At 39.0% G+C, this 12,301-nt stretch overlaps 2 protein-coding genes across 5 annotated transcripts in view; one reads left to right on the forward strand and one right to left on the reverse strand.

Moving 5' to 3' along the window:
• Window positions 1–3,512, forward strand: part of DKK3 (dickkopf WNT signaling pathway inhibitor 3) — a 23,294-nt gene extending 19,782 nt beyond the window's left edge. The window contains exons 6-7 of one of the 2 annotated variants that reach the window (XM_042814897.1): window positions 730–886; window positions 2,979–3,512. In XM_042814897.1, coding sequence (XP_042670831.1) covers window positions 730–886; window positions 2,979–3,225 — 404 coding nt within the window. In that variant the 3' untranslated portion in view covers window positions 3,226–3,512. The remainder of the gene's footprint in view (window positions 1–729; window positions 887–2,978) is intronic. The other variant, XM_042814898.1, reaches the window with a different exon arrangement.
• A 2,583-nt stretch (window positions 3,513–6,095) lies between these two features.
• Window positions 6,096–12,301, reverse strand: part of USP47 (ubiquitin specific peptidase 47) — a 52,332-nt gene continuing 46,126 nt past the window's right edge. For all 3 annotated transcript variants that reach the window (XM_042814895.1, XM_042814894.1, XM_042814896.1), the window contains exons 24-28: window positions 11,560–11,678; window positions 10,001–10,131; window positions 8,335–8,382; window positions 8,112–8,242; window positions 6,096–7,502 (exon numbers count right to left, since the gene is read on the reverse strand). In XM_042814895.1, the coding sequence (XP_042670829.1) occupies window positions 7,328–7,502; window positions 8,112–8,242; window positions 8,335–8,382; window positions 10,001–10,131; window positions 11,560–11,678 (604 nt within the window). In that variant the 3' untranslated portion in view covers window positions 6,096–7,327. The remainder of the gene's footprint in view (window positions 7,503–8,111; window positions 8,243–8,334; window positions 8,383–10,000; window positions 10,132–11,559; window positions 11,679–12,301) is intronic.

Genomic DNA, 12,301 nt, shown 5'->3' on the forward strand with positions numbered 1-12,301 from the left:
TTTTTTTTTTTTTTTTTTTTTTTTTTTTTTTTTTTTTTTTTTTTTAATTCCTGCTAAGAACAGCAGATAACTTTGTACCTTCCCTGAGAGTTGGCATGCCTGCCCCCCCAGAGCCTGCTGTAGATCAGGCTGCTAGGGCTTTTCAGGAGAAAGAGGGGAAAAAGCTCATTTGAAACACCAAAACTAAAGCCAGAGGGGTCTGTTCAACTTTTCCATGTTAATTTAGAGCATTACATAGTGAACTTCTAATGTTAACTAAGTTTGGTTTCAGCAAGTTTCAGAGCAGTTTCGGCTTCATGAGTTGTCTTCCTGAAACAGTTACAGGTTTTGACAAGCTTCATCAAGATGTCCTTGTAATCTCTGACCCCAAAATGAGAAAGACAGACCATTCACTATGAATGCCTGTTGCTTTTTTCATGTAGCATGAGTTTTGAAATCAGAAACCAGTAAGTCATATACATATGCACGTGGATACACTGACCATTACAGAATAACTCTGAACTCTCCACACTTTATTCTGCCATACCACAAGTATATAAACTTGGAATGTCTTACTACCACCTAGTGAAATGAACATTTATTTATAGCTCCCTAATCTGTAAGGGGACTTAAAAAGACATCAAGACTTCCTTTTTTTTAAGTATCTTGCACATATATTAAAGATCAGCTCATCTCAGTTTAGCAGACAGTTGTTAACTTCTCATAAAACTCATCTGCTCTGGCATGCAGAACTGCTGTTTCCTGTGTGCTCTCCATTACCCGAAGAAGGTGAACCCTGCCACGATCCTTCCAACAGACTTCTCAACCTGATCACCTGGGAACTGGAACCCGACGGAGTCCTAGAGCGATGCCCATGTGCAAGTGGCTTGATCTGCCAACCCCAGAGGTAAAGATCATCATGTGAGCAAGGGAAGTCCTTGAGATTTTGTTGGGTTCCTCTGATGCAGACAGAACTTGCTGACCCTTTCATCACACTACAGAATGTTTTGACGGCTTTTCTCATCACTAGTTTTGAAACTGTTTCAGACTTTATGCTCTGTCCTATGCAGAAGTGCCTGAGTTTGGCAAAGGCTAATTCCCCAAGTGAGTGAAGTCTGTGCATCAGGCTTCTATGGCATTTTAATTAAAAAAGTACTAACAGATGTTTAGTTAATCAAGTATCATTCCAATTTCATTCTGCAAGTGCAGCCCTCGTCCAACAATCTTCTGTTAGTCCAGGCCTCTATTGGATGTTTCACTTGCTCACGTTACATACATACATTTCAGTACATTCAGTAGGATTAAACAGGCATGGTTTTGTACTAAGGATCAGCTTCACAGAAGGTCATTTCTAGCACAGCAAAAAAATCTGACTTTGCTAACATTCAGTTAGACTTGCAGTTTAGACTTGAAAAACTTCATACTGTGCAGACCTCTTCAGTATCTTCATGAGTTTCATGGAATACGAAATAGACTGACTCCATGTTTTTCTGCTAGAAGCTAAACCTTCTCACATATCACAGCTTTAATCAGTCTTTAGAAGGTGAGTTATCTGCATTACCAGCAATTTCATTAAGGAGGAAATGAGACCATTGAAGTTTTGCACTAAAAACTTTCGGAAGACTTAACATGTTACCTGTGAAAGAATAAAGTTTGTTGCCACGCTGCTAATTTCATTACGTTAGCTTTTAACAAGACAGCAAAGCTGTGATAGAAATGCAGGCTATACATAGGTTAACATTTTCTTCCTTTGGTGCACAACTCTAGTTCTTATGCACAGAAAACAACTGGATAGTAAAGTTTCACATACATGGTATAAGGAAGCAAGCAGAACTGATCCCATCCATCCTGCAGCACAGGAACTGCAGTTAACGTGCAAGTACCATTAATCTCAGTTAAGGTATGTCAGCAGATACTACATTTAGGAAGGAGAAGGATACCGAAAAACACAAATCCATTAGGAGGTGAATTAAACAGAACCATCCAGCTATAGCCACACGAATTTAGGGTTATCATAAGTACATAAATATAGTGCATACCACCTGCCAGTGACTCACGGCAATGTAATGCTGATTCTGTGAACTTGGTGAATTCAGAGAATGTACTTTTTATTAAGAGAAAGCCCACCTCTGCTTTCAATGACTCTTAGCTGATATCATTAGTAACTGATAAAGACATTGAAAATACTAGATTATATCCTAGAGAACACGGATAGTCTTCCCAGAAAGGAAAGTCTCAGAAGCCTAAAAAGCAGAGCACACAATTAAAAATGTACACAAAATAAGCTTAAAGAACATCTTCAGTCCATTTACCCTTGATGCCAGTGAAAGAGAGACTGCAGCTTTAAGCACATGTCTGTTGCGAGGTGCCTGGCACACGCAGCAGTCACCTTGCAGTCTGTAACAGGGACGTGTGACTGTGCTGTCCTATGCACTGCAAAGTAGACCCACGATGATCGAATTCCATTCCTCTGCCACAAGTCTAAACCATTCTTACTCCTTTTAAAAGTTCCCTGCATCACAAGTGGGACATCATTTGCAGGCAACCAGAGCCACTTTTTAGGCAAATACACTACATGCCTACTCAGATCCAAATAGATAATACTCAGTTCTCCCAGCTTCACAGTTTCGTGACAGTCTTCTGCATTTCTTTTAAGCCAGACAATCTTCTTACCTTAGTATTACATTAAAAAGGACTAACCATGATTGATTCTTGCAGAGGGGCCACACTGCGCTGATGTCCACTGCCACCTTGTGTCGTAGTATCAAACATGCTTTGCTATTTATCACTTGGTTCTCACTCTGTATGTAGAGAGCTCTCAACTTTCCAGCTGTGAAGAATGCAACAGTCAGATGTTTACAGGGTCATCTGTGGTGGACCTGACAATTCTATATAGCTAGTATGCTTTTACAGGGGCAGGATATTATGAATTTTATTAAGAACTAGCAAAAAGAACATGAGAGAATGTAATATATGACCAGATGTCTTTCTTTTTCCAGCAGCCACGGTACTACATCTGTGTGTGAACTGTCCTCCAATGAAACCAGAAATAATGAAAAAGAAGATCACTTAAATATGGATGAGATGCCATTTATTAGTTTAATACCCAGAGATATTCTTTCTGATTATGAAGAAAGTAGCATCATTCAGGAAGTGCAGAAAGAATTAGAAAGTCTGGAGGACCAAGCAGGAGTGAAGCCTGAGCATGACCCACCTCATGACCTACTTCTGGGAGATGAAATATGAAGTTCAAACACCAGACAGTTTAGTTAGTTCTAGAAATTTTTGTCTACTGTCTTGCTTTAACAGATACTGCTGGATAGAAGTGCAATAAACATCTTCATTGAGCATCCGTTTTCGTGCACCCAACCTGCATGTTCCAACTCATGTTGAATTCACTCAATCTTTGGACCAAACCTCCCATCAAAGACAAATGAGAAAGCTATCAGTGTTTCCTCGGATTAATACTTTTGCTTGTACATCAGAAATAAACATATCAGTACTTGTACTCATTAAAAAACACATTAAGCATACATAATTTCAAGTTATTAACGACTACAGAAACAACTTCTAAGGATTTCTTGTACACACACTTGGAGTTACTTTTCTGGAGTAAGAACCACTTTATACAGCCTCAGTTTCCAATTTCAGCAATTGTTTTTCTTTTCTTTTTGAATAAAATATGATAGGTGAAGCTGCAACGTACAATTTTGGGTGTCACAGCACCGGAAGGACGGAAAGAAGGGATGCTTACCCTTCTTGATGAACGTACTCAGAGCTCCTTCCTTTTTCTTTTGTGTGTAATGCAAGTCGTATGTTCAGCGTCAAACTTCACTATAAGAACCACTGTTCTACAGTTGCAGAGTGTCCCTTGAGTTCTGCCCTTCCACATGGAGTAGTCCTTGGATTCTTCCACTGCATGAGGTCCTACTATTAGGAAAGTAGCCTACAGGATTTTCTGCATAAACAACAAATGGTGTTTACATATCTACATACACATAACTGGCTTCTAGACAGGAGTTTTCAACTTGGCAGTTTAGGGCTTTGTCTCTTAATGTCAAAGTGAAGTGCTAATAATTGCAGAAGAGCCAAACAGGCTAAATACAAAGCATACAGATTTTCTTTTCTACACTGAATAAACATTATATACAGACATACATAGGAATACAGCTGCAGTTACAAATAAGCTATGCCTTGTAACTAAATACAGTGCCTAAGTACATATGGCAGCATTCTTTATGAACATACCCCTTAGGGTAATTCTGATTGAGGTTCTATACAATATTAATTAAGGGTTCTATACACTCTACTCCATCACTTAGCCTTGGGAGATAAAGAAGCAGCGAACACAAACTCCTTACTTCAAGCAAGCAGTGAGACAACTTTCTTGTTCGTGTTTTGAGTCATGCTTCTCCCTCTTCACTGTCTATATCCAGAGAAGATTCTTTAAGAAGTGGTTACTGCTTATAATATACTTAATAGGTATTAATCCGTGGTACATGTGAGTATCAGCATTACCATTTTAACACTGTTGATTTAAGAAATCTGTATCAAGCTAGAGTAAAATCTGATTTCTTTCACTGACTCTCAGCCACCTCAATGGTTTGCTACAATGGTTCTTCCACTGTCAATGACTTTTAGGAGTATTGATTTCACTATCCATTACTGAACATGCTGAAAGATGTCACAAAGCTCCAGCCACGTATTCTCAGAGCTTCTTCCCAAATAGCATCCCCTACTGCTTATGGGGAATCTGAACAGCAAGTACCAGTGAATTAACGAGCAGTTGCTGATTGCATGCTAGCCTTCAAGACTCTCACCGCTTCTGGTCTATAAAAGACTTGCAACAAATTCCTGGGGTGTTGGAATCGATATGAATTGTTTTCACTAGGAACAAGAAGGACATTTAATCAGAACAGCCTTTCGGTTTATGGAATCTTTTCCACCACCAACTCTCACACCAACTCATACACGCACACATGCTCTCTGACGCGGTTCACATTTACCTTTCCTCTCTGTCCCTAAAACTAAAATTTGAAATTCCTGTTCTTTACAGACAATTCATCCATACAATGAAATTTCACTGTGATTTCCCTGGTCTAAAGTAGCACTTCAAGAGAGCAAAGACTACCCTTAAATATTACCCTACTTAAGAAGGAAGATGTAATTCTCCCTTCAAGTTTCCCAGTGCCCCAGTCCCTAATAATACGCATTGCTATTAATCAAATCTCCATATAACTAATTTAATTAGAAACTCAAGGGCCTTTTGTTTCTTTAAAATGCAGTCAAACTCAAAATGATCAGAACGTAAAGGAAATGCTGCAAAGTCTCCCCAAACAATCCAGAATGTATTCCAGTACGCTTACACAGAAGGAAGTTCACCTCTGAACAGGAAATTATGGAGGACTGAGGGGCATCTCACCGAGACTTTTATAAGACTTACAGGTTTACAATGAACTTCAAAGAAATGTGTTCAACTGAAGCTTCCCAAATGTGGCTAAGGACTAAGCAGTTTTTGGAATTCTTTTCTTAGCCATACTTGTTCCTCTTCCAACAACTCAGGATACATGGGGCAGCCTGAACATACATAGTTGGAAGCTTAACAAAGCTGCTCTACCTACCGGACGGTGCGCACTCTATGCTTCCTCTGCTTCCCACTCATTTATATCAGAGATGAGGTGGTACAGGTCAAAAAAAAGGAAGAATGAGGGAATTCCTCCATGCAGCGTCTGGCTCTCGAGCTGCTAGATTCCTCAGGCTCTTCATGTTGCTGTGCCTCAGCAATCAGAAAACTGAACATTCAGTTCTTCAGACTCCTTTTTTCTCTCTGTAGCAAAATGTAGCTGCCAGCCATATTTGGAGCCTAACAATTTTACTGGGAAGGAATTCAGTGCTAGCAAGGAAACTTAAAAACACAGTGTGAAAATAAGCCTGGAGGAACAGCAGAGAGGCTACAAAATGCTTCTCATAATACTGGGTATGGAGTGTGTGTGAATAGACACACATACACAAACAGGCTTACAATTCTGACATTGCCTTGGGAAAGCACATTTCCATGAAGTAATTCTGACATTCTTCTAACAAAACCCACAGCATTTAATGAATAAAACACAACAGAATGAACAAATGTTTTATTGGCATGTTCATTGTTGTAAACAGCATCTGGCATGAAAAAGTTTACCAAAATCGTTTGATTGTTATAAATTAGGTGCTTTTCCAAAAACTAAGGAGAATTGTTCTCTATTGATCTTTATGGACCAAAGCAAAAAAATGGCTGTTCCTAGGCTTTGCAAGGACATCATGTTGACTGCATCAATCTCTGCATCACAACCTGAACTACCAAGTTTATATGCCGAGGTGTTAAAGGTTGCCCCAGTACTTAACTACATATAGCTATGGAATCAAATCCAGGCAAACATAAAATGAATTTCAATGGGTGGAGAAGAAGCAAACTTGTAATAGTCTCAAAAACAAGATGTACAAAAAGTAGCTAAAACAGAACGAAAGCTTAATTAACAAGGAGAAATACAACCCTAAGGTACCCAGCACTGTCAAACAAAATGAATACAAATTTAAATAGGCAACTACATTTTCAAACTCAATGGATGGTGATATGTGAAAAGAAATACCATGGAAAACAGCTGAACTGCAGTTCTGTTATATGGACAGGGCAAATTTTATTTACACATTGGATGAAATATCATAGAGCTGCTCACCAGCTTCCATAACCTGCTAAAAACCAGTTTACCTTACAACAGCGCTTCTGCAAAAAGCACCAACACCTGCTGGCCGCTTCAGACAAACCTCTAAGACCACCTGTTTGGTGGAAGAGTATTCTCAGACCTTACAACTGCAGCACTTCCATCACATCTTCAACCCCTTTTCGCTGCCTTTTAGAACCCAGGTGTTAACATATGCTTCAGACTCTCTGATGAGGTAATGTGTGTATCAGTGAAACAAACAAAAAAGGATTCTTTCATGGCCTTTGCACAGCTTTTATTATTAAGCTATGATATCCTGTTTGAGGCTAGTTTCACTAGCTACTATGTGCACACTGTCCTCAAAAATTTCCACTCGTTTCCCTCCCCACCCATTTTTTAGTTCTAATCTTTTATTTGCACATCCCTTTTAGCTTTACAGTACATTTGACTATAGTGCACAATATGATTCCAAGTCAAACAGCGACCCAACAGGGCACTGTGCTGCTGATTGGTAGCACAGCCCAATCAGTGCTGGTGTCAGCGCTTTACACCTAATGAGCGTCCTGCCGTAATGGCACTACACAGTAGTAGTGAACCTTCTTATTTTAAACAAAAAAAATTCCCCGGGGAAAATGCTATAGCAAATATCAGTCTTGAATCAAATCTTTATTTGGTGCTCCATCCAGATAAATTTTTAGTGCTTTCTCTTTACGAGGAGAGTAGGTTACCCGGTGTCCAGTTTTCTGGAGTCTGCTGCTTTCTTTTTTCATCAGTTCGTTTCTCTGTTCATCTGTTAATTCCATTAATTCTTCGGTTTTATCCCTAAAATGAAAACACATGTTAAAAAGCTACGTTCCATTACCTACAATAGTGATTAGATTTCTTTAGTTCTCCCCTACTGGTGCAGCTTAGTAAAAAAACCAAACCAAAAAGAGAACTAAACATAATGTTCTACACAAATACTTCTCCAGTGACTAATATTAATCCTAGTCTGCTTTTTATTCAGTATTCCTACAGTAGACCAAGCAGAAAACAGCAAGAACCAAGACTATATTCCATCTACCTGATTATACTTACTCTCTGTGAATAATTATGACTGTTCTTATGACTCCATCACAACACCAACAGCTAGAGGAAATTCAGATACACTCAAGAACAGCAATTTTGTATTTAGCACTGACTTGAGAAAGAGAATTGAGTAAAAGGGAAACACTGTTTATTTTCTTAAAACAAGCAAACCCAAACAGTTAGTAGTCAGGTTTGTATGAAGCTGAGAAGCCCAAATATTGCAGTTCCATGTTCTCAATCCTCTCACACAAGCATTTCTCCTTTAAGAAAACAAATAGAATGTTTAAGCTTCTGTTGATTGCATCACCCCTCGAATCTTAAGCACAGACTTTATGCACTACTATTCTGTAATAAAGTACATACCTATAAAATATTACTGCACCGTCGTCACAAATGTACAGAGGCCAGACATTCAGTGTCGATACTTTAGGATTCCAGTCCAAGTCTTGATGAATCTCTAGGACAGAAATGTCACATGGAAACGTTCCTCTACCCTGAGAAGGAAGCAATTGCGGATGAAAAAGTTACACAATCACATACACCAATTAAATGCAGAGGAAAAAAAAAAAAAAAAGAAAGATCTTACCTTTGCAAACTCAATATTTTCTAAGGGTATTCCGCTTAATTCACTCAGCTGTGAAGTGAAAAAAATGGATTTCAGTACTATTCTACAACATCATGCTACATCTACACAAATCCACAGACCTGCCAAATCTAGAAGCTAACATACTCAAGTTGTCACATGATGTAAAGTGTTAGTACAGAATGACAGTGACAAAGTGCACACTTCCAGAACTTTTGAAATTACCAACGTGTCACACCAGTGACACTTCGTGTGGCAGTTTCATCACATTCCTGAATTCATAGCAAGGCAACAATAAAATAAAGACAATTAATAGAATCCACGACACAAAGTCACCAACCGCCTCGAGTTAAATCCTTAGGTCCAGCAGTTTCCTTTCTGCATCAAATGAAAACTATCACAGTCAAGGGGGGAAGCGCATGAAGCTGTAAAATACGGATGCCTTAACCTCATCTACATACACCACACCTCCTACCATAATCAAGAATGATAAGGCTTGGAAGGGACCTGCAGAGATCATGGAGTCCAACCACCTGCTAAAGCAGGTCCCCTACTGCAGGGCACACAGGTAGGTGGTCCAGGCAGGTTCTGAGTGTCTTCACAGAAGGAGACTCCACAGCCATTCCAGTGTTCTGTGACACTCAGAGTAAAGATGATTTTCTTCATGTTCACATGGACCTCCCTGTGTATCAGTTTGTTCTCATTTCCCCTTGTTCTATCACTTGAAAAGAGGCTGTCCCCATCCACTTGACTCCCACCCGTTAGGTATTTGCTGAGCAATCTCATGGTGCACACAGACTCAGCACTGCCTTGGCCTTAACTCGAAGACAGGCTGCAGCCTTGTCTCCAGGGCAGTGCAGATTTTAACTTGGATTTGTTTTTATCCATGGCTGATTATTTCCCCAAAATTTGGGGATTTCATTTCTAAGATTCTTGCCTCAGCTCTTCTGGTATGCTGAACTAAAAAGAGCAGACTAATAGCCAGCTTAAGGTTCCAACTCTCATTTCCTTAGCAAACAAGATTAACTCAACAAATACTAACAAAACCCAGCAAATTTCTGAAATATATCAGCCCCACTATCTGCTGATAATTTGGCTAGCAGAAAAGATCTGGATGAACACCTCTGTTACTACAGATGTCAAATTCAAATTTATCATACTGGTGTGACCAAAAGAATTAGCAGCATTCCTTTAGAGAGGCTTTCAAGTTACTCCCTGCAACTTTTTCCTTTCTTAAGAAACACAAGAAAAGCTGACTTCCTCTTCAGATAAAAAATGAAGATGAAAGCTGAATGATGCTCCTCTTTCCAGCCTATACAAAAAATCCTACTGTTAATATCTGAATTAAGACTGGCAGCCTTGATAACAGGATTTTTGCTGACATCAACATCTAAGGGGTCCTTCTTCCATCTTAGTATTCCTATATGTAAACAATCATTTCTAAGAACCATGTGATAAACCAAATTAATCAAATAGCCCCATTATAAAACACACTCCCCACTCTAGACTTCCGCTAGTATGGCACACATGCTTGCCTGTTGAAAAGTTCTGGTCTTAGGAGGAAAAAAAAAAAAAGTACTAAAGTCATGCTACTGCCATGCTTCCCAACAGAAGACATGAATAAGACATTCAGAAACCACGAGGAACTTGCATGGTTTGTAGATTTTACCTTTTCTTTTAATTCCTCAACACCGCTGCTTTCTAGCACTACTTCCTGGAAGGAATCTAGCTTCATCTCTGATGGCCTCCATCGTCTTGATAAAACTGCAAGTTGTGACATGGATTTCATCTTTTCTATTCCTTAGAAAGAGAAGAAAGTTTATGACATTAACATCACAAAGTGGCTTATTTAAAATTAGGGGTTACCCATAGCAAATGCACACTCAGGTATTGAAGGCTCATCACACACACATACAAACTGCCCATTAAACATTACGTAACTGTGAAAATGCTGCAGGCAGCCTACTAAGGAAGAGGAGAAAGAACAGGAAAAGTGGGACTCGGACTTAATTTGAAGCAATCTGCCATAGACAATATCTCTTACAAGCAGTGCCATGTACTCCTCCGCAGGATGTGTTCTTCCATCCAGCTTAGTCACACACAAAATACCCATCACCCAGAGGCTGACCTTCTGATCTTGCATTTGCACAGCCTTCCTCTGCAATCTGGTAATTATTCATGTGCTTCACTTTTCTCAAAGTAGAGCTTTTCACATTTCACTTCTAGCTTTCATGCACTAACTACACACTTGTTACTGAAGTCTGCTTTACACCTACCACCTTTATATATGTATTGCCTCCAGATTTCTTATTCCAGGGCTTTCTTTGGTAGACAGGGTAACGCCATAAACATCACAATCAAATAAGCATAAATAATACAAAAGGGCTGATGTTACCACTTCTAAACTGGTTTAAAATTTAATTTTGCCTATAGAATACACAACTTCAACATTTATGTCTACTATTACGTGCTTGTGGTGCATGAAACCACCACTGTTCAAGCCTATAAACATCTTCTACAATTCTGTGACTGCGTTTGTGCTACCTTTCAACACTTAAGCTGTTGTCCAAAATGAAGGTACAATCAATTAAATCCTTCTTGGCATGTCTGAAGCAATTATCTAAGCTTCCTTCAGAACCACAGAACAATTTAAATACGCATGCAACAGTGACAGGACATAAACCCACTATTCCAAGGAAATTAGCTGTAAAATGCTCTAAGTCACATTATTTACTTGACTAACATGCTTAGCTGAAAAACAAGATGAAACAAGTGCTGACAGAACTTTAAAGCAGTTGCCTTTATGCTCCTCCAACAACAATTCAGGTGTGAGCCGATACATATTTCCAGTCCATCTGCAGGACTGCAGAACCTCCAACGTTCATTTCAATATCTTGCATGTTTTGACATAATTGCTGAAACTAAAAATACCATCATTCATCACTTGTCCAAAAGAGCTCACGGTACTGGAGCAACAGTTATGTTGGACTTCCTGAAGCATGCATGCTTGTGAAAAAGTTTCTGAACAAATGCAATCTACATTCCTTATCTATATGTGATGAGAAATGGCAGAGAAAAAGCAGCACAGCCTAACTTTCTCCCTTAAGTTACCCTTGAAAACACACGTCAGTTTTATTAGTCTTGCATGAAAACAGAAGGGAATTGCATTTTCTACTGTTCTCTAAATAAAAGCTCTACCATGACCTTCACTTTCTGTATAATTATTACCATCAAGTATTTCTAGGAAAACCTCCCAATTGCTTGAAATATTGATATCTTCTTCATAGATATGATAATCCAGAAACACAGTCCCTGGGTTCTTCCAGGTTTTCTTCCGTAGACGAAACCTGTAAATAAATGACAGAGGAAATTCAACCAATTAACAGTGTCATGGAGTTACAAATGGAACATTGCTTTTTTTTTTTCTTTTTTTTTTTTTTTTTTTTTTTCTTTTGGTGGAACTGAAATGCAACTCATTCACATGAGGGTAGGTAAGGCTTAGCAGCAGTAATTTTAACATCCTGAGATATTCCTGACAGCATGCTGTCACCAGTCTGGTAGCGCAGCATCAATCAGAGAAAACAAGCCTGCACATGCTTGCTCAGAGCAAGAAATCCATAAGAACTTGGAGGAAGAATGCAATTTCCTATGCAGCATAGGCAGAGTACTACCAGAAGCTTCCAAAAGTTACTCCTGCCTTTTTTGTTGTTTTTGTGTGGAGAGATTAGTATGGAAGACTGGTATCTGGTTTACATTCTTGGTTCTACTGCGTCAGTACACACGATAAAAGCATGAACTTTATTCAGATGCAACTAAATACTGGTATGAACAACTAAAATGGAAATAAAGACAAGCAGAACACTAATAAGAATGGTTTCTATACACAGAAGCCAAATACTGTTATGTGGCCAGGAGCACATATAGCATTAGACAACACAATACAAAAATCCTTTGGCCAAGTCATAGTGAC

This window comes from Centrocercus urophasianus, unplaced genomic scaffold (assembly GCF_019232065.1).
Source record: "Centrocercus urophasianus isolate 14NV4802_14NV808 unplaced genomic scaffold, USGS_Curo_1.0 seq_14, whole genome shotgun sequence".
Lineage (NCBI taxonomy): Eukaryota > Metazoa > Chordata > Aves > Galliformes > Phasianidae > Centrocercus > Centrocercus urophasianus.